The sequence below is a fragment of the Zymoseptoria tritici genome, chromosome 7, assembly GCF_000219625.1.
Source record: "Zymoseptoria tritici IPO323 chromosome 7, whole genome shotgun sequence".
Lineage (NCBI taxonomy): Eukaryota > Fungi > Ascomycota > Dothideomycetes > Mycosphaerellales > Mycosphaerellaceae > Zymoseptoria > Zymoseptoria tritici.
Window position 1 is genome coordinate 2,310,218 of NC_018212.1, and position 22,217 is coordinate 2,332,434.

The 22,217-nt window shown below is 50.4% G+C and overlaps 4 protein-coding genes across 4 annotated transcripts; 2 read left to right on the forward strand and 2 right to left on the reverse strand.

The window, feature by feature from the left end:
* Nucleotides 1–289: 289 nt before the first annotated feature.
* MYCGRDRAFT_94787 (uncharacterized protein) lies at nucleotides 290–1,654 on the forward strand (the record flags this gene model as incomplete). Its single annotated transcript, XM_003850845.1, has 2 exons — nucleotides 290–996; nucleotides 1,210–1,654. 2 exons carry the CDS (start codon nucleotides 290–292, stop codon nucleotides 1,652–1,654), a joined length of 1,152 nt encoding a protein of 383 aa, XP_003850893.1.
* A 2,836-nt stretch (nucleotides 1,655–4,490) lies between these two features.
* Nucleotides 4,491–5,291, reverse strand: MYCGRDRAFT_94788 (uncharacterized protein; the record flags this gene model as incomplete). The annotated part of the gene is made up of 1 exon (XM_003850924.1): nucleotides 4,491–5,291. One exon carries the CDS (start codon nucleotides 5,289–5,291, stop codon nucleotides 4,491–4,493), a length of 801 nt encoding a protein of 266 aa, XP_003850972.1.
* Nucleotides 5,292–5,698: 407 nt separating this feature from the next.
* Nucleotides 5,699–7,408, forward strand: MYCGRDRAFT_94789 (uncharacterized protein; the record flags this gene model as incomplete). The annotated part of the gene is made up of 4 exons (XM_003850846.1): nucleotides 5,699–5,776; nucleotides 5,826–6,400; nucleotides 6,587–7,035; nucleotides 7,392–7,408. 4 exons carry the CDS (start codon nucleotides 5,699–5,701, stop codon nucleotides 7,406–7,408), a joined length of 1,119 nt encoding a protein of 372 aa, XP_003850894.1.
* Nucleotides 7,409–8,825: 1,417 nt separating this feature from the next.
* On the reverse strand, nucleotides 8,826–10,113 carry MYCGRDRAFT_74298 (uncharacterized protein; the record flags this gene model as incomplete). Its single annotated transcript, XM_003850923.1, has 2 exons — nucleotides 8,826–9,738; nucleotides 9,797–10,113. 2 exons carry the CDS (start codon nucleotides 10,108–10,110, stop codon nucleotides 8,826–8,828), a joined length of 1,227 nt encoding a protein of 408 aa, XP_003850971.1.
* Nucleotides 10,114–22,217: the final 12,104 nt, after the last annotated feature.

Sequence of the window (22,217 nt, forward strand, 5' to 3'; positions counted from 1 at the left end):
GGATTCAACAACAATTCGACTCGAATCTTCGACAGACTATACGAACGATCTCGCAGACACACCCACAATGTCTGCCACCAACAACGAGATTCCTCCATTCCATCTCATCAAGACAACAACAACGAGATGGACATCGACGGAGTTGCTCCCCTCCCAGTCGAGTTGAACGAGATCATCCTTACATCTCTCTCCACGCGCCCTCTTCATTGCTCAGAAGACCCGCGCCTTCGCCAACACGATCCTCCAATACAACCACCTCCAAGCGAGCCTCTTCCGCAACGTTCTCCCAATGCGCCTCTCGTCACCAGCAACACTCGTCCGCCTGAACCCGATCCTAATCACCTCCGTCACAGCCGGCACGTCAATCTGCCGCACCTTCACCTCGGCCATCGATACCAACGGCCTACCGCACTTCACCTGCCGCTTCCCAATCTCCTCTTCCGGCATGTCCATCCCAGTCCGCCATTCGAGCCACAGCCTCACCGACGCCGATACCGTCTTCGAAGCCTGGCGCGGTGCAACCTTCTCCACCACCATCGACGACCTGAACGACAGGGAGGCCTACAGGTCGATGAAGCGCGCAATATCCGGTGATTTGGGGAAAATGCTCATCACCAGCCCATCGATGCCTACGCTGGTCATCGTCACCTTCAACATCCGGCTTGAACACGATCTGGACATGCACATCCATCGGTTCCAGCGAATCAAGGGCGCGGTTCGGATGGGTGCAGGCTCGACGGTGGAGGATTTGTTTCGCGCGGCGTGGATGGTTGCGAGGGAGGGGCAGAGGGTGATCTGGGACAGTGTGGAGGACATGGACAACACGGAGGTGAGGACTTGGGATGGAGAAGAACTTGGAGGAGTTCATTCGAGTTGGAAGAGGAGGATGCTTGGAATTTCGATGTTCCAGACGAAGCAGAGCGAGTTCTGGGAGGCTGGAAATGAGGAGGAGCCGGAGCAGGTTGGAGGAGTACTGCTCGATGACAAGGAGACAGGGTGGGTGATGTGGTCCTAAGGAAGAAGGAAGACAGTACAGAGGAGGTGGGCTGCGAGGAGGTCTGAACTGCGAGGGTAGAGGCGGCCCGAATTGTTCACAACAGGAAGATCACTGGCCGGCCGCTGTATCGTGCGAAGCAGGCCGACGAGTTCAATAGTGGCGAGCAGGAGGAGTCGACCTGGGTAGGAGGTGTGCTGCTGGATGAGGAACAGGAGGATGGGACTTCGATGTGGACTTGAGGCCGAGGAGCAAAAGCTTTCAAAAGTGAAATGCCTACAAAAGCCCTTGTATCATTGCAGCAGTCTTCCCGTGGCCAGTCTCAAAATCCTCTCCGGCACGGCGGGAGTGCACCCAAAGCTCATCACTGGCCAGCTGATGCTTCGACTGGCTCTCCACTACGACAATACTACCCTGTCAACACGCATCAACGCGCTGTACGCCAGTCAAGGCCAGAACACGAGAGGCGTCGACGCATACTGCATGTTCGACAAGACGGACAGACTGAACATTGTTGATCCAGCCCAGAAGCAGCTCAACGGGAGTGAAAGCCAGCTTCTCTACGTCAACCACCACCTAGCTACTGTCGTCAATTCAGCAACTACCATTGACCTCACCATTCTCCCGTCATGCTTTCCCTCCACGTCGTCATGTGTATGAATCTATTGCTTCTGCCTGTGCTGGTCGTAACGTGAAAGTAGAGGCATCGCCGGAGCGATAAGGAGACCCGAACGGTCTCAAGGAGGGTACAACGTCAATTCGATGACCCTCTTGACGGGCAAGAGAGGGTTACAGAGGTCCTTTTATGCGGCATGAAGACTTTGTTTCGGCATTGCCGGTGTGTTGAGGTCATGGCGGGTTTAGCTGGTGAGTTGACATCGTGGCCGTCCTCGAGAGCATGGGCAGGCTGAGGTCTGAGTGGCAACCGGACGGAGTCATTGAACTCTGCTCGATGGCAACAAGCTTGCTTGCATACCCTGATGCGATACGCTGTCGGGGTGGGTTGTGTTGTAAACTGCTTCGCTGTTGATACCTCCCGTACATTGGACCGCTCGAGTGATGAAGTCGATAGCATTGAAGGATATGGTCAGCCGCTACTCACGATTGCGAAGACGTTTGGTGGATCTGTATGCATTGTGCTGTTGTTGCAAAACGAAGCTCTCATACTCAAAATGTAGAATCAAGTCTCTCGATCGCGCCGGATGTCGCCAGTAGCTCATCCGGTACGCAATGTGGACAGGGCGATATCGTACCGCATGTTCTGCTTCTCTTGGGTGCTATTATGCTGATCCAATGCTCTCATACCCAACCTCTCCCCCTCGGCCCATCCCCGGCCCCTCAATGTGACCAATATAACCCCAGATTTTCCGGACACCTTCACCGATGGACCTCAGCAAGTCCCAAAACTGCCGGGTTTCGTGGTCTGGCGGTATAACAAGGTGCGTACTACATTTCTTTCTTCTCTCTTTCTCTCTCTCTCTCTTTGCTTTCGTAGATAGAGTAGTTAGTAGCGGGGCGTGGCAGTGGCAGTGGCAGTGGCAGTGGCAGTGGCAGTGGCAGTGGCATCGGCAGCAGCAGCAACATCTCGACAACCGCGCACAAAGAAACTCCCCAGGGGAGATTTCACTGCTCACCATCTGGTGGGCAGAAGTTTTTGTGTTTTGAGAGGAGGTTTGAGATCGTGATGGTGAGCGTCAATGCCAGAGTGACTCAATTTTTGTTCCAATCGATGGTGGGATAGACTACGGCACTGAGGAAGAAGACGTGGCGATGATGTTTTGGTTTGGTTTGGAAGGACGCTGGTTCGAGCTGGATGGAACGTTGTTGTTGGAGCTAACCGTTGTGGTCGGAGGTGAGGTGAGCTTCCTTTTGTCATCGAGTGATGGAGGACGACTGCAACACGACCGAGAGGCGTCTCAAAGCAGCGATGACTCTATGGCCGGAAGCAAGTCAATGATCCAAGAATCGTTGCCGGCCTCACGTTCAATGTATCTCGGCGATGAGCGTGATGAATCAGGTGTTCGAGCCGTGTCGATATTGCGGACCTTGGCGCTCAGCCACACCGACGACCAACGGCGGCGGAGCTATCGGATGATTGCAATTCGTTGTGAAGGTTGCTTGATCCAGTTCCGAGCCCTTGATGAATCTCAATCAACATCGACGAAGTGCTTTTCGCCTCCAGTACTTGCTATAGGCGGCGTGCTGTATAGCCCAAGAACGGCCGCCAGCTGGTAGCTACTGCCAGACCAGGCACCAATCGAAGCGGCTACAAAATCGCAGACCGGATACTGTTGCAGATCTCAAGTTAAATCGATGCTGTAGGTAGAGGGAATTGTACGTCCGGAAAGACTTCCAGCCAACGAACTTTCATTCCATGGGGAATATCTTTGCCGAAGGAAGACGGCTCAATTTCGGAGACCTTCTGATGACAATCGGGGATACTAGGGAGAACAGCTATTTTCGGAGGAATTGTGCTCCGTGGAACGAAACAGAAGTTCGAGGAGGTCAGAGGTCAAACAGAAAGGAGACAAAGGCGGCGAGACTCCCGGACTAAACCCTTCAGATGCTACGGAGAGACAACAGAGGAAGCTATGGATGATGAGTATGACGAATCGGAAGTCAGTACTGGTCAGTCAGGTCGTGGACAGAGATGGACCGGGATGAGGGAACTTCTACGATTGGCACGAAGCATTGCACAAGACGAATATTGCAGGAGTGTAAGGACCTGAGTTTGTACGACACGACTGGAGAGATCTATATTGAAGACGCACGTGCTATGTACTCCGCTTCGCCTCATAACCTAGAGCATCTATGGCGAGCTCCTGCCTTGGCGAGGAGCGTATTCACGGAGTCTCCACAGGAGCAGCATAATTTCCACCTGTGGACATCGCCGCATCGGCGAGAAGCAAAGGGTCGGATCGCATACCTGGTTCCTTCTGCCAACAGCGCTGACATCGTAGCAGAAGATACTTTGCAGCAACGGACACACTGGAAAGTCGGTTTCGGATCGAGTGATGTGTGTTTCCAGGACCCCGTGTAGAAGCACCGTGAGCCATGAGAGGTACGAAGGCAAGCGAGCAATTTTCATACTGTTCTTTGTGCTGTGTGGAGCTTTGACAACAATGTCCAGTATCGTGAATCGATTTGCAGATTCTGTGCGTACTGAATTACTGACAAGCATCCGATGCTATCAAAAAGCGTACTGGTCATGTATGAAGCTCCGGAGGTCGCTTGCGGTGAGCAACGCGGAATCACAATTCGTCGGCAACATTCCGATCTTGCCAATGTGCAGTCGTTAGTTCTCCATCTGGCCGATATGTTGCTCCGTATGCTGTAGTTCTCGAGACGCTGGAAGCCTCGTTCTGAGACAGGAAGCCCATACGATGAATCCTGATGGTCCATGGTATCTCGCAGTCGTCTGAGACGGCGAGTATAGAAGGCCGCGCTCGGCATGCTTCGTGGTGAGCTGCCAGTCGGTCACGGTCGATCTGCTCTTTCAGAGCTCTTTCCATTTATCCGTCCTGAACTCTGCGAAGTAGTCCTCCCTGCCCCATCTCTCGTCACAGCTTGCCAAACCATTCCGCTGAATCGCTCGAGATATGGCAAGACTATCTTCTTTCCAACATATCTCCCTCGACGAGATCGTATCCTTCAGAAGAGTGACGATACGTATGAATTCCCGGGGTGGGCGCTTCGACACGATTTTGAAAGTCTCGCGGGTAGTGGCGGAATGCTCGGCATACAGCCAAGCAAGCAGGTTGCGCCAATTCGGCTGGTCCAGGACTCGCACTTGATACGTTCTGGTACGAGCAACGTTGTCGAAAGAGACGTAGAGATCGCTTGTGGTAAAACGTTGGAGATTGGCGGCGTTGTAGTCGGAGATTTGCCAGACAAACTCGTTTCGTTGCCAGAACATGAGATGTGTCTCGGCGCGAATTTGGGAGGAGGTGGAGAGCAGGCCTGGCAGAGTCGTGTTGGCACCGATGAAGACTTGCTCGTCGTCGACGAGAACGAGTTCGAAGATGTGGTTGCGGAGTTCTGGCGACAGGCGGAGAAGTCTGCTGCTTTCGTTGTGCTGTCTGGCTTGTCGCAATTGCATCCGCTGTGGGTACGAGGTGCGGCGATTTGTGATTCTCGTGCTTCGGGACTCTTGCATCGGAGTCCTTGTCATTGTATGGCCGGAGTAGGAGGCATGCTTCGAATCCCCTTTGCGAGCGCGGACACGGAAGGTAATGTCCATATCGAAGCTGCGGACGTTGGGGCCAGAGCCTGGTTCGTTCTGCGTTGATGCTGCCATTGAGAATGTGGTGTATTGAACGGGGCGCCTGGTTTGTTGGACCTGTTTTGAGAGTGGTGATGTTGCAAAGGATGGCGTATCGGAGAGAGTCTCAGAATCCTGCACAGCGGGATGTTTGCTGATGTCTCACTTGACGCGCTAAATGTTTTAGCGCCATCCGCGCGAGACATGCCCAAGTCACCCGTCTGATTCACGACGCCGATTTTCATGGACACTTCGTCTCCTCTTCTACCGACTTCGATCTTTTCTCCCCCACTTCCGAACACTCTCCTCAACCGGATTCAGCTACAACAAGCCCAGCAAACACGATGTTGTTCGGCAAAGCAGCAGTCAAGCGCAAGGCGGAACAGGACGACGACGAGCTGCCACAACACCAGAGCGTGCGTCCACGAGTTGAAGCGCCAATAATGCTGGCCGAAAATGATCTGGACAACGTCAGCGATCTGGGCGGATGGAACTCCAGCGGACAGCGACCTGAGCGCAACGTGAGTTCCTCGAAACCGCAGGATGAGACGGCAAGCTAACATTTTCTAGGCAGCTCACAACAAAGACATCGCCGACAACTTCCCTCGCGGCCACCTCCTCAACATGCCAACTCTCGTCCAACGCCGCATCTTCGCGAAAGTTCTGCGCCATGACGAACCCCTGATCATTTCTCCAACCGCCGAAGCAGAGCGCGAAGCCGCCAACGATCTTGCCCTTCTCCAGGTATGCCGCGCCACTCGCAAGGAGGCCGTGCCGCTCTACTACGTGGTCAACAGCTTCGAAGTGAAGGTGGAAAACTTCCACGCCAGCAAACTTCTGCCGTGGTACGAGCAGGCAATCATGCACCGCGGGAATGCAGTGGCGATGCCGATCGTTCTTGCCGGAGGTGAAGAGGACTGCACGAACTGGTGGGCAATGGAGGATAACAAAACCGTCGTCAAGGATGGGTTCAAGAAGGGACAACAGCTTCAGCTGCAACGCCTGAAGCCGTTCAAGGATATCTCGACCACCGCACAAGCGCCACGAGGAGACATCAAGCTCGCAGTCACATACTCGCCCAACTGGACCAACCTCAAAGAGTGGCTTCATCTCTACCACGAAGGCAGGTTGCCAAACCTGATGAAGTGGGACATCAAGGGCAGCGAGGACGAAGAGCTCCTCGAAGGCGTCGTCGGAGCTTTTAACATGATGGAGAGCTTTATCGACTCGAAGTGGGAGACCGCGGAGAAGGCACTAGCTGGAATTCGTGGGTACTTGGTCCGCGATGACAAGCGCTGGGCCCAGAATGTTCCGCAGATCGAGACGCCGAGCAAGCAGCTTGCCTCCGAGGACGCTGGAGGCAACGTAAGCAAGATGATCGGGACGAGCGGCGCCTCGCAGGCTGATATCGATGATCTCATGAACGACATCGACGAAGATGAAGAGCCAGCTTTCCAGGACCCGACTCCGCGACTCAAGCGATGTACCCTCCCTCCGTCCTGCGACCCATCGCCTACAAAAGCCGCGCGCGAACACGCTACCGTCTCCAACCATCGGCTCTCACCCACAGCACCGGCTCAAAGCCAGACTCAAGATACCTTCTCCACGCCCATGGCTACCTCAGAGCAGGTGATCGACGAGAGCGACAACGAGGACGACGACAAGGAAGACGACGGCGTTGCCAAGCACCTTCATCCACCCTCTGCTGCTGGCACCGGTGGGCCGAGAGGATTTGAGTTCGAAGGAGGAGCAGCGGCCGAAGCTGTGAGGAGGATGAAAGGTGGGAGACCCAAATTCCACAAGAAGTAAGAAGTAGGACGTTGAGTGGCTCCGGAGGTTCGAGCATGATTTTGAGACTTGGATATCGCTGCGTTCGAAAGTATTCGCTGCGATCTGACAGACATGACGGCACGCTCAGCTCCGTACCACGGACGCCGGAACTTGAGGATCACGATGAATGGAGGGATCGAACTTCTGATCGGCCGCAGGATTGTTGCTGCTCACATGCTTGGAGTCGGCGCTTGGGAAGACTGCTTACTTTTGCGCGCTTTTGCTGCATAGCATACTAATACAATAATCACATACGCTTCAAGCTTACTTCGCAGTCGTTCGTGAGTTCTGCTGATTCGATCGCAGGTAGAGGACCTACATAGATATTACAACCCCTCTGATCAGTAGTCGGCACTCCGCTTGGTATACAGCGACTGACGCGAGATTGACGCGAGATTGACGCGAGGTTTGAAGCATTTGAAGGTTGAAGCATTTGAAGGATGTCGTGTCTGGAATCTATACTTCCCAGGTGATGCCGATGCCGATGCCGGCGATGTCCATCTATACCTGACTTTCTCGAACCAGCAAGCCATTTTTCAAGCGATATCGAAAGCCTGCTCACAAACTCGTGGCCAGGCCTTACCCATTCGACGCGAGCAATGGCATTATATGTCTGAAATCGAAAGCAAAACGCGGCAGCAGCGAAACGAAGGGCACGACGAGGCGAAACGGCATATTAGAACTGCGGGTCCGCAACTCCAGGACGAGAGCATACGAGCTTCAGCAATACCGACAAGCAGCGCTTTGCGGTCACAGTCTGATTGAGCTTCGTGGGCACCCTCTTTCTCACGTGCCGAAGCCTAAGCGTCAAGCGTGGATCTTCAACAAGTCGTCATCCACTGGTCAGCCAACTGCTTAACCCGTCGTCGTCGAGCGTTCGACGAACGTCCCATCGAGAAAGAGGACGTCGACTTACATAAAACAGCGAAAGTTCGGCAATTTCATGCAACACATGGAGGGTATCTTTGACCTCCGCATCAACGAAGACAAGGCCACGTAGAGAATGATGTCCCCTGCTTCGAGCGTACCGGCCGTGAGCTCCTCGAAAGTCGGAAACTCTATCGACAATGCTCAGCTAGACTAATTTAACGTTCACGACTCGTATCACAAGCTAAACGTTGGATTGGACTCCAAGCCAGAAGGTGAGGTCGTGTGGTGGTATCACTAGCCTGTTGATCAGTACCATTTTGAGGACTACGGCCACGGTTGCGTTGACGAGTAAGGCGAATCAGATAATGAGGACGATGAGAAGTCCGACTATGCCGAAGGTGACGATCGACATGTTGTTTCACTTTCAAACGCCACGAGGAACAAACGATACGAGTTCAGCAGTTGGCGGCGTCCTTAATAATGTAGCATCTTTCCTGCACGAAATTCGCTCGGGCGAACGCTCACTGTTTTTGAAGCTCTTTCACTTCGACTCCGGGATTCTGGGCCGTCGGACGCCCAACATCCTTCTCGGACTGCGTACTTGCCTGCTTATATGCACAGTGGATAAAACCCCTCCCAAAAGACGATTTCTATAAACTGCATCTTCGCCAGTTATAGATGAAAAATAGAGCGAACACCTCCCCCACTGCATATAATAGTGCGAGTGAAATGTTGATATCCATCGTCCGTCTTTCATTCTATGTAGCTTATCTCTATCCCAGCAGCATGTCAATCCGCATCAATCGTCTTCACGGGTCATTATCTTCTCCTCAGTGCTCTCCAACATCATCCTCCCTCCTACTCCCCCATCTACTTCGTCACCGGCCTAGCACACCCCAAATTCGCAAACTCCTTGCTCACGACCGAAAACACTCCACTTAAAGTCTCAACCACCGGCGTCACGACTCCATTCAACGTACTCGGCACATTCCCCAACGCAAGCTGATACAGCAAACACGTCAACGCCGGCCCCTCAATCCCCGCGTCCAACTTCCCCTCCTTGATCGCGCCGAAGTCGAGGCCCAAAAACTTCCCTTGAGCGGTGTTGCCACCGAAGAGAACGGGCGCTTCGAGGTACATGGCCAGAATCTCCCGGACGACGTCGCCGTTGGAGTAGGGTTCGACGCGGTTGATCCAGTTGGACGGCAAGCGTTCGTCGATGAAGAAGGAATTCATGGTTTCCTGGTCGGGAGCGTAGTTCCTCGATCCCGATGGCATGAGTTCGTAGAGGAACGAGGCGGCGCCGAAGAGGAGGAGCGCGAGGGGTCCGAAGAAGAAGTTGGCGTTTTCCGCGACGGACTGGTCGTAGCGCTGTTTGCGGTAGACCGCGAGGTTTTCGCGGTTGAAATTCCCGCCTGTGGTGGACGACATCATGTCGAACAGGGTGCGGTTGAAAGAGAAGTTGTCGCCGCCGCCGGTGAAGAAGTCGTTGCGGGTGAGGGAGGTGTCGCCTTCGAATTTGTTGTGGCCGGCAAGACCGGGTTGTGAGCCGGTGAGTAAGGGCGCGATGGAGGTGCGGGTTGTGGCGTCGCAGCCGATGGAGAGTTTGGTTGTTACGAGGTCTCCGTCGGCTTGCAGGCCGAGGAAGGCGAGGAGGAGGGAGAGGTCGTAGCCGACGTTGTAGATGTTTTGTTGGGCGTTGACGAGCTCGGCGAAGGTGGTTATGCCGTCGCGGGCGAGGAAGCCGTGGTTTGCGGCGACGTTGAGGCCGGGGCAGGGGCCGCTGGGAGGGAAGTTAGCGCTCGTGTTGGTAGGTATAGGAGATTGTGTCATGGACGTACCGAATGTCTCGTGCTGTCGGAGGGATGTAGCGATGCACGTTGTCGAAGGGAGCTGGGACAAGGTAGCCGCCCTTTTCGTTTCCCCGTCCACCTTTTCTGGCGTTGTTGTAGGGGAATTGGTCTGTCACCTCGGGAGCGTTGACATGGTTTGGGTTGAAAGGGCAGGTTTGAGCGGAGCCGGGACCTGGTGCAGGATTTTGCTGTCGCCGATTGAGAGAGGAGAGCATGGAGTTGTCCACGCCGGGGACATTTTGGACCCATGGGAAGGCTTGGGCGGTCGTGCCGAGGAGGGAGAGGAGGGTGAGGGACTTCATGGTGGTGGTATAGTGGTCTAAGAAGGATAAAGAGATTGTGGGGAGAAACGTGGGGAATGCTGGGGTACTTATGTAGTGTCTTGCACATTGTCATACCCGGATTTGACGTATACCCAAGCTCACGCTCTGTGCGGTTGGGGTAAGACCATCGTTCACAGCCCCCACTTGGTCCCTCGTTTGTCGGAAAGAGTACGAGGTGATGGTCGCCTGTAGTTGCGGTTTTACGACTGCCGCAAACGGTAGGCTGGCGGACTAGATGACACTCTCGCCAAAATCGCGGAAGCTTGCCTTTTCCAGGACGTGAAATGTAATCGATCCGCATCGATTGGATCGATCGATTGACATCTTCACAGCTCGTATAGAGACGTCATGTGGAGTGCCCCAATTCTTTGGCGTGATCTGGGTAGCGGCTGAGCGGATGACCAAGGGTCCAAGATGATGTTTCGTGCGGAAAGGGCAATGTTGTTACTGCGGAGGCATACAATAAGAACATAACGCACTTCACGCCACAGGAATATGGACATGAGGTCGAATCATGCTTATATCTCCCTTGCACGGCGAATGCCATGTGTATTGCGATCGCACAGGAATCCCACGAGGAAGCCGAAAAGTCCGATCTGGGAAAGTGCCACGCCGATCGTTCTCCTTGAAGATCGACAGTGGCGGACGCCATCTTCAAAGCTTCCCGACTTTCGAAATGCGGAGGCGTACAAGCCGACCAATCAAAGACTCCGGCAGCGCGATGACGGCCGAGGTACCTCCGTTCCCCCGCTCAAAGTGCGCCACTACGTCACTTGTTTACTCCAGCTCTCGTGTTAAGGGAAATACTAACGGCCGGCGCCCTCTTATCTAGTGACCGGCGCCCATCGATATCGACGTGCAATCTTAACTATCGATATGCGTATAATACACAGCTTTTGCTTACCTACGCATATCGCATTACGTCTCTTAGGGAGCGATCCGAGGGGCCCCCCTCGCGGCCTGGAGTAGGGGTATAGGAGGAACGACTATCCCCTAACAGCGGAGGGGTGTCGGTCGCGGACACCTCGTCGTTCGTCCAGTCGTAAAACTATGTTATTGTCGTTAGCAAAGCCGCGACCGAGGGACGAGGAAGCTAAGGCTGCGCAGCTAGTAGTCGATACGCAGAAGAGCTGTAAAAGATAGCGCATATTACAGCTGATATTAGTGGGCGCCGGTCACTAGATAAGAGGGCGCCGGCCGTTAGTATTTCCCTCGTGTTAACAACATCTTAGATAATTAATTACACTACTACTACACTATGCAATTAAACGTGCTAAATTGTAAACGAGTCTTTAGTGTCTTCTCCTTTGATCCTGCTATCGCGTTATAATAGTTTCTAGCTATAAGTACCTTATTGTTTTGTTTGTTTGTTTGTTCCATTTACGTCCTTTCGGAGTCCAAGACTATGTAGGACGGCTTTGCTATAAAGGCAAAGCAGTAGATCTAGTTACAATCAGATTTTTCGGTATTCTTTAACCTTAGGGGAGACCCCGTGCCTAAGGTAGAATCTGCAAAGCAGAATCTACCGAAGGACTTCAAAAGCAGCGCAAAACAAAGGAAATCCAACGAGTGTCGTGCAGCCGGGGCTGCAGTGTTGCAGCCTAAGGCTGCAGAATTTTCGCGCCAAGCTTTTGCAGAATTTTCAGCGGATCCTTCCGCTTCGCACGCACGCTGCGAATTCGAAAGAGAGAGGAGGAAATGCATTGCAGTGCAAAAAGCAGTGCAGGAGCGACGTAGCTGCGCAAGCAGCTCAAGCTGCGCAAGCAGCTACGCAAGCAGCTATCCAACCCGCTGTCTCTTTCTCTTGTCCTTAATATGCCTTTGTGGTATCGTAGTAGCAGTTCTATCTACGACAACGCAGGTTAATCGCAGAGTTGTGGATTCCACCGAGTTCCAGCTCTTTAAAGTGTATGTATGCTTCCTTTCGAGGGCAACGACGTCTCTACTAGAGAAGGGACATGCGATTTCGATTCGGATTTCGAGGAGGTGCGCGTATAGGACAGAGTGGACTGCCTCTTCTTCTTCTTCTTCTTCTTCTTGTTCGTAGCGTAGAGAGCTATTCGTTCGAATCGTGCTGTTGTTCTGTTGTAGCTTGTGTTTCGAGGGGAGGTGTACCTCTAGGTCGTATTGTTTTTGTAAGGGAAGAGGGATCGACGGCCTCTCCAATCCTCCGGAGGAAACTTGGCTCTACGACGACGATGTCGTCGTAGGTTCGTAGCCGGCACCACGTACAGGTGTTCCTCGTCGCCGGCCTATAAGTACCTTATATATGCTAAGAAAGGTGCTACTCTTACGCTCTACGGAGCTAGCTTATTAAACAGAACTATTAGCACTAGATTAAAGAAATGCTACTACACTATTGTACGTACCTTAAAGGCTATCTTTATAGAGTGCCTAAGACTTACGTAGTAAGAGATACTAGCTAAGAAGAACGTAGATAATACCCTTAAATGTACTAAACTCGATCTACGAATACTAGCACTAAAGCGAGGACTTCTAGCGCGAGTTAAGCCCGGCTCCTTACTCTTACGTATCGTCCGAGAGGCTATTAACGACATCTACCCTCGTCTTAAGCAGACTATAGTAGCTAATAGAGGCATTTAAGATGCGATAAACGTAGGTAAGATTACAAAGGAAGAGGTCTTAAGGAACAAGCTTCCTTATAGTTTTAGTCGACTATTAAAGTAGCGTTAACCTCTTAGTTAGATCGATAGTAATATAAGACCGGTAGATTAGTATAGCATATAGTTTCTAAGTAATTAATAGGTCCTTAATGTCCTCCGTAACGAGCGATACGTTGCCGGTAATATTAACCGCCGCTAGAAGAAGATCGTTCGTAGACGTTTACTACGTAAGCAACACCTCTTATAACCGAATAAGGACGACCGCCTCGATTACTACGAATACCTTACTACTAAGCTTACTTAGCTGCTACTACTACCGCTCTTTATTATAGTCGACGAGAAGAAGCTGCTCCTCGGAGGCTTACTAAATACGTACATCTTATGCCTCGAAGGAGAGTAGCCCTACGGTAATAACGAGAAGGTCGCGGTCGTTCTTATATAGTAGGCCGCGGCTAGCGAGTACATTAGTAACGTCGTTAAGAGACCGATAAAGATATAGATACTAGAGACATAGGACACCTTAGAGCACGTTAAAAAGGAGATAAAGAAGCTAGTAGAGCAGCTAGATAGGAGGGCATAGAACTCTCGTTTACGCGCTCTTATTAAGGGCACTCGTAAACACCGCCGCTTAAGTAAGGCATAGCGCGAACGAGACGAGGACAATGCCGCTCGTCGTCTTGCTCGTTCTTAAGGTATAAGGGGCACTAGCACTAGTTAACGTAGAGCTAAGATCTTACCTACGATAATATAGCCTTTAGCGACCGAGTTTGTAAGAGCTAATAAACGTAGTAGTATAGACTTCGTATAGTACGCGGTGTTTATTTATATAGAGCTATTATTTCCCTATTACCTTTAATTAAAGAAGGAGTGCCCTAAAAGGACGGTAATAATTACTAAAGACAACCTTAGTAGCTATGTAAAAGCACTACGACTACTAGCTCCTTATATTAAAGATATAGCTATCTAGTTTATTAAGCAGTAGCTACTAAACTTACTAGACCTGCATCTAATTAAGAGCGTTTACTACTATAAAGAGGTACTCCTTAGGGACTAGAAATATACGATAACTACTAACAACGTAGCTACTATTACTTATGCTTACGATAAGGTTACGAAGGTCTAGTAAGGGCGTAAAATAGACTATATCTGTAGCAGAATTGCGAGGGCAGCGGACTATATAGACCTTGTAGAGCGCATAGCTCTGAACGGTAGTAACAACAAGTTTAATAACTACCTGCACGTTAAAAGCGACAGCGAGAGCGATTAACAACACCTTTAAACGCGCCGAGCTATAAACATAGTTTTCACTAATATATTCACATTGCTACTAACGATACTAATGTAGGCAACAACGCGTTGTTTTAGTAGTAAACCCTACCAAAATCCGATTGTCGATCCCAAAGCCGTATTAGGGCTGGCGCACTTTGAGCGGCCCCCCGGAGGTATGTCTTTGGCACAAATCCTCCTTCCTGTTCGAGGTTCATCGGCGTAGATCTCTCGTTCTTGCTCGTACAATTTCGTACTCTCCAGCCTAGTCGACGATGACCTTGGGAAGATGGTGTCAGAGTCCAGGATGCAAGACTCTTGAAGTTAGCGTGATGACGAGATGCAGAGTCCTCTTCGAGCTGCGTGCGGTCCACGTTGCCGACCAGCAAGCAGCGACGGCAGATAGGTGAATCCTTGCCTTTTGAAATGACCGCGGTGTATCGGCAGCTCGATCAGTTCGTGTTACAATATAGCATTAGGTCAGGGTTCATCCGATATCGGTTGAACACGTATATATATGACACTGCAGGTAGTTGTCATGTATTCAATCTTATGGGCTCTAATCTTCAACAGGTTATGAGCCCGGTATAGCGCTTTACGGCATCAATTGCCATATCACGACATGATTATAAGCCCTTATCATTCCTATTTATTTCATTACATTTGTTGCAGCTCAGCTGTTCACGAGGAAGGAATGTTTAACGTCTGATCGTTTTCAAGAGCGACAGTACGACCCAGCGATTTTCATGACATTAAGCTATCATTTAAGGCGACAGCGACGTCGGTGCTCTATTAGACTCCTTAGTCCGGTTCAGAATACACCGGGCCTTGAAATTTTAACTACTGTAGTCCAGACCACAGCTTAATGCTGTCATTTCTAGTTACCTGACATCGGTTACCGACTCGATTAGTCTGCTTGGTGCCTCGATAAGAAACCTGACACGATTCTGCTACAAATCTCGACTTAAAGCAATATTTTCATAACATCGAGTGTCAGTCAATAGATTTCATAACCTATTTAGGCTTAGCGCCACAGAGTTTTTCTTAGGAAGGTCACAGAACCGCACAATTTATAACATTGCAAGGACATTTAAGGACTCAGTTATAGCACCTAGGCGCCTATCGACAGAGACTTAAGAAGAGAAGGCGGCGAGAAAACGATTTCTTAACGCTAAATACAAACGCGCCGAGCGACACCGAAAACAGCAAGCAAAAGCTTAAGCCGAAGAATCCAGTCGACAAGCACAGCAACGACTTACTGCAGCACGTCTACTATCGACTACTACTTCGAGCTTATCGAAACCGCGACTCTTTTTATCTCTCGAATTATCAACTGTCACGAGGCCAAAGCCCGTTACGTTCGACGACATCGACGACCAGGGAAATACAATTATAATAACTACGTCCGGGGTGCAAGGCGATAAGAATTCTGTACACCCACCAAAAAATCTGAAATCTAAGCGCCGTACCGAGGCTACATCAACTTCAACTACCGATATACTAACTGCTGCCCCAAAAGCCTCTAGTTCAAAGACATTAAATACAAACCCTCTAGCCTAGGGAAACTCGGCCAAACCTCTATCAAACACATTAAGCTCCTCCTCGGAAGAATCTGACGGCGACTTCCTGTTTAAGAAACTAAGCAACAAAACTGGGAAACAACCGGTCAAAAGCACTCCGCTAGGCTCGCTAACCGAACTACTTTTAAGGGAACCGAGTCCAATTCCCGACGAAACTACACGTTACATTGCTTCAGTTCCAATCGCCGGTCCAACAATACTGTCGAGAAAAATGGCTCCAAGAGCTACGCGCAACAGCGCCTCCGCGTCAACCGACGCAGAAACATCATCATCGGGCACTATGCCACCTCCGCGGGCTACTAACGCCAACACAGTGCCAGTTACTGTAAAAATCACAACTGGATCTCGCCTCTGGAACGAGGCGTATCACAAAGCACACAAGGACACCAAAGCGTTCGACAACTGCCAGAAATTGAAAGGCGCTGCGAACTATACCGATTAGTATCGTGATTTTTGTATTTGCCTCCGCAAAGTGGGTTATTTAGGCCTGTTTCTTAGTCAAGAGACAGGACCAGAAACACCGCTCACTCCAACTACGCTCGAACACAACGAGTACATGCTTGAGCACGCTACGTGGGCAGGAAGAAACGACTCACTTCTTGGATATCTTATGGCCACAGTCGACACGCACCTCCAGCTGAAATTGACGTCGGTCCGCACGATCAAAGACGCTGTCTAAATTCTCGATCGTGAGAGCACTGCAGCCGGCATTAACCTGCTTATAGAGAAACTCGAGCTGTGGGATACGTATTCATTCGATCAAGCCCGTTCTTTTGGAGAGTTTCTTAATAAATTTAAGAAGCGATTTGAAGATGTCAATCGCATCCGGAGCGAAATGCGCATTAACGAGGCCTCAAAGATCCTTCGTTTTCTTCGCGCACTGGGTAATCCGTTCAGGAACTGGATCGGAACTCTCGGTCTTACTAGCAGCATCTGCGGTGTAGGAAAGGGCACTCCCCTGACCTTCGAGGATATCACTACCTCCGCAGAGAACAAATGGAACCAGATGACGAAGAGCACGAATCCGGACCTTATTCCCGCTAAGAATCGATCTTACGCAGTTATGCACGCTGGACAAAAGCGCCCGTTCGATACTCGCAGCGGGCCACCTTTGGGAAAGCTGGTCGGAGACAAGAACGCTAAGTGTCAATAGCCAGGGCATGAGAACGCTGCGTATCACACCAACGGCGACTGTTTCAAGCAAAACGACGACAAGTATCGGGCGATGATGGAAAGGAAGCGTCAACGCTTCAATCTAGGTCAATCGAGTGGACCGCCGCGTCAAGCTACCGGTTCAAATGCTATTCAAAGACCCCGTTCACACATTACGACATTCGGAAATACAGACGACGCAGTTACCGACCTTCAAGACGACGAACATTACTTTGCGGACCTCTTAATAGTTTTCACCGACAACGCCAGCTAACTCACCGATTACGATCCCTCATCATTTACTACGATATTTCCTAAGAACAGCGCACCGGCGGCAGAAGCAGCGTACAAAGCGATTGCTCCGGACATCAAACCGAACACGAGTAACACCGAAGTGAAAAAGAATGGTTTTCAAAAGTTCGATTAGATCGTTGATTTAGGCACTACCTCGCACGTTTGCAACGAGCGCTCGATGTTCACAGAATACGTACCGCTACCAAAACCTGTCGAAATAGTTGGGTGTGGTAAAGGATTCTTTGCGCTCGGCGTTGGAAGTGTGACCCTGTCGACGATACGACCGCAAGGAAACACCGACTTAGTGCTAAAGAAGGTTATTCACGTTCCGCAACTGTCAGTTAATCTAGTCTCTGTTTCGAGTATTAGCAAGAACGCCGCGCGATGCACGTTTGAACAAGGCTCTTGTCGCTTCCGGAAAATTAACGCAGACAAATCAGACGGGGATATTATATGCACAGGGACACAATACGGCGCACTCTGGAAACTCGATGTATCTCTCGGCCGAACATTCAATGTCTACTGGAATAACGAACCAGAGATAATGCGCGCATTTAATGCCTCCTTTATTGCGCAACACACTGTTCAACGACTGCTACTGTCAATTTGGCACTCAAGATTTGGACATCTCGGCGACAGACCTCTCCGCGAAATGCTTGGCCGTTAAGGAATCAAATTTATCGATAAGACCTTCTTATGCGATGCGTGCAACAGGAATAAACTGCAACAGAGACATGCTACATCTAAGCCCGTTCGCGCACAACAACCCCTCGAGAAAGTACACATAGATCTCGGAGGACCTCTACCGCTCTCGGAATCTAGCGAACAATACTACCTCCTCATCGTAGATAACATGACACGTTATGCGTAGCTATACACTTTAAAGTCGAAGCAGGCGCGAGAAGTCTACTGCTATTATTATGACTTCGAAGTACGGATGCATCGAGAGTTTGGCGCAATTATCAAGCATGCGCGCGCTAATAGTGGCACTGAATTCACGGATATCATTACTAACGTAGCGCACGCCGCGGGACTAAACTGGACAATCTCTGCACCCTATTAATCCGAGCAAAACGGCGTCGTCGAACGCCGCCATCAGACATTGTAGAACATTATTCGATGCATGAAATTTAACGGTCAATTAAAGAACCAACTGTGGCCCGAGCTAATAAAGGCCGCAGTATTTATTAACAACAGGTCACCGTCAACCGCCCTTCGCAACTGGAAGAGTCCATTTGAATGCCTTTACGGCATAGCGCCTAATATCGATTGGATACGCCGTGTTAGCTGCAGAGCCTACAAACTAGTACCGAAGCGAAAATTCCCGAAGAAATACGACGAGCGAGCGCATGTTCGAGTGCTTGTTGGATTTAAAGGCCACAACCTTTTCCGACTATAGGATCTAATATCCGGGAAGATCGAGCGCGCAAAAGAAGTGTTGTTCGACGAGAATGTGCGGCTTAACCACAATGAAATTAAGGAACTCAAGTTTCCGCCATTCTCGAGTAACGAGATCGACCACATTGCGCCACTCGCACCGGAAGACGTACTACCTTATAACGCTATTGCAATGCCAAAGCATCTCTCACCGGCGATAGAGGCTTAGGCTGCCGGAGTCGAGTAGGAGAAACACGGGCGTCAAGGAGACGTTATTTCGAATCCTGTGCAGCCCATCGCTCTACCGAAGATCGCTCCACCACCACGGAATGTTAACGCACCACCGGTATTACTTGAAGTGCTATCAAATCCAGGACTCCCTACAGTCAATTCCGATTAATTGCATCGTCGAATAGAGATCGCATCGATAGTCAATTACGCCTGTATTAACAACGATAACCTACTCGCATTCACAGCCCAAACTGGACCGATACCAGTCCTAGACATCGAACTCGAAGACGATAACAAGACACCCTGGGACGGACAGCTAAAGGAGGACGAAGACCAGAGGCTAACAAAGATTCATCTGGTCGAGGATAACCCTGTCGTTCCAAAAACCTATTACGAAGCGACACACTGCGGTAACAAGGCCCAGTAGGAGCAGGCTATTACCGAAGAAAACGAATCGCTTTAAGAAAACGATACCTAGGAAATCGTCGATAAAGGCACCGCGCACACGCCTGTGTTATCCGGTCGCTGGGTTTTTACTGTCAAACAAGGACTTTACGGAGAGATTACGCGATACAAGGCTCGCTAGGTAGTGCGTAGCTTTGAACAACGAGAGGGGATTAACTTCTTAGAAACCTTCGCAGCTGTTGTAAAGCTAATAAGTTACCGGATTATGTTTGCACTCGCTGCCAAGTTCAACTAGCACGTTTATCAAATAGACGTCAAAACAGCGTTCCTCTACGGGAAAGTTAAGGAAGAAATCTACGTCGAGCTGCCACTAGGCTCCAAGATTAACGGCAAGGTGTGCAAGCTAAAGAAGGCACTCTACGGACTAAAACAAGCACCCCGAGTCTAGTACAATACTCTTAACAAAGCCTTGTCAGACATTAGATTCTTACTGTGTGTTTATAACAAGGCAGTGTTCAAGAAGGACTCTACATTCATCCTAGTCTACGTGGACGATCTCCTTATCGCTGGACCGGACCTCGAATTAATTAAGGACGTCAAACAGTCCCTCTCTGATCGATTCAAGATAAAGGACATAGGCGAGTGCGAGTTCTTCCTCGGCATTAGAATCGAAAGGGACCGCAGCAAGGGCACTATTAAACTAACCCAAAAGGCACACATAAAAGCAATGCTCGAACGATTCGGCTTGCTTAATGCTAACCCTGCCGCAATGCCCTTTGCCTCTAGTCAAAAGTAGGAGCTAACAAAGCCAGGATTTACCGCAAAATCAGAAGACCGACTTAAATACCAATCAATAGTTGGATCTTTGATGTATACGATGCTTGGAACTCGACCTAACCTCTCATTCGCGGTGTCAATAGCCAGCCGATTCTGCTCGAACCCGTCACCGCAACACCACGAGCACGTAAAGCGGATTATGCGATATATCCTTAGAATACTGGACGCTGGACTAGAGTACTCTGGACAAGACGACAACCTCGTAGGATACAGCGACGCTAAATATGCAGGAGATCGATCAGACAGCAAATCCATCGGAGGCTACGTATTTACTATTGGCAGCACCGCCGTTAGCTGGAGATGCAAGAAACAGACTACGGTTGCACTGTTAACTGCCGAAGCTGAATACACTGCAGTTCACTATGCGGTAAAGGAAGCTGTCTAGTTAAAGGAAATGATAGCGTACTTCGGATATCCTAAGGACTTAATCCTCATCCGAGTCGACAATTAAAGTGCTATCAAAATCGCCAACAACCCCGAGATGCATAAAAAGACGAAGCACATCCGCGTACAGTTTCACTACACGCGAGACCAAGTTGACGCTGGATACGTTAATTTCCTGCACATTCCTAGAGATCAGAATCCTGCCGATATCTTCACGAAGGTGTTGGGCCAAACACTCTTCGAGAAACACGCCTTAGCTATGGGAATAGTCGGAATAAGAGAAGGACGCACGAAGAAGGAATTGCTGCGCACTAGGGCTGATAAGGCACTTGTGCGGGTTTTCCTCGGATACCTTGCAGACCGTAAGAAGTCTTAAAAAGCGCAGAAACTTCATGACCTGGCGACGTCTTAAAACTCACTAAACACACCATCAAATACAAACACACACACCTACCCACTAACATCGCAGACATGAACCGGCCGCAGCGACGCTTCGAAGAGCGTAACCCTGCCCTCGCACTAACTGTGCGACTGATTGTTAGAGACATACACGATGTCTTACCTAATTCACTCCCCTCGACATTAAAAAGCGACCTGTCGAATTTAGAGGAGTGGAAACTAGATGTGTGCTACCTAGTACAGAACATCTCCGAGGAACTCTTCGACCTGCTAAGGCCTGGAGGAGACCGATCACCTTAGGTCGCACGATCATCACACATAATAAACGACGACAACCGCTGGAATCGACTCTGTTTTGAACAGGAATGCTGGAATCAGCGAAATCGACTGTTCGTTACCATCCTACGACGCACTACGGATCCCTCGATACACGACAACTTCAATACCTTGAATGCGCACCACCTAATAAAGGCCATTACGAACCGGACCTTTACACACCCGACATTCAAGAGGAACACGAGGAGGATACTAAGGGATTCCGGTGCTTAATTGAAGGAAAGAGCATAGGCGGAACACTAGATACAAGAGATCGGGGAACTCGAGATGAGTCGATGAAATAATCGAGGCGATGCTGTACTCTTTTTCCCTCAAAGTCAACCGAGGTTTTTTAACGAGACAGCCGGATATTTGGAGTTATTGGTTTTCGAACCGATATCGTTTGAGTGGGAGTGTTACAATATAGCATTAGGTCAGGGTTCATCCGATATCGGTTGAACACGTATATATATGACACTGCAGGTAGTTGTCATGTATTCAATCTTATGGGCTCTAATCTTCAACAGTTCGCGACCCCGAGGGCTTTTCGGACCGGGACCAGGCTTTGGGAAGGCTAGCTCGAAGAAGAGTTGTCGTCCAGTTCCCCTCGGGTTTTGAGTGACCGCTGCTCGTCATGATGAGGAATTTCCGAGCCTTGGATAGCGTCGAGCAGCAATCGGGAGGTCTGGCCATGCCATTCCTGGGACTGGCGGTACCTCCTAGATTTGGAACGATCACGGATCGTGGCAAGGACGGATCGGACCATAAGTGTGTGCCTCAGGCATGCCACGTCAGATCGGCAGTCTTGCGTGGTAGGTCGGGAAAGCAGCAGCATCATGTTCAAAGCAAGAAGAATGGGCGACTTGACAAAGGCCGACGAAGCAGTGAGGTCGACATATGCCTTCTTCATGTCACCAACCGGCAATTCCCACAACGCCGCGAAACGTGGCCGGAAAAGGATCGTCCGGCAAATACGGCTCGCGCTGGAGAGTTGTGCGATCGCACTCGGGTGGCAGGCTTGTGCGTGAGGCACTGCTGCCGCTTATACGCTTCGGATGCTTGATAAGGCAAGGATATGCGGCCTCCTGCTGTAGGAATTTCGATTCTGATGCTCAGCGTCCTTGGCTTTCGTTGTTCGTAAAGGGATTACATTGTCATTTTGGCCGCAAGAACAGCTACATCTCGTGCTCACTAGACGGACTCGCTGCCGAAAGGAACAACA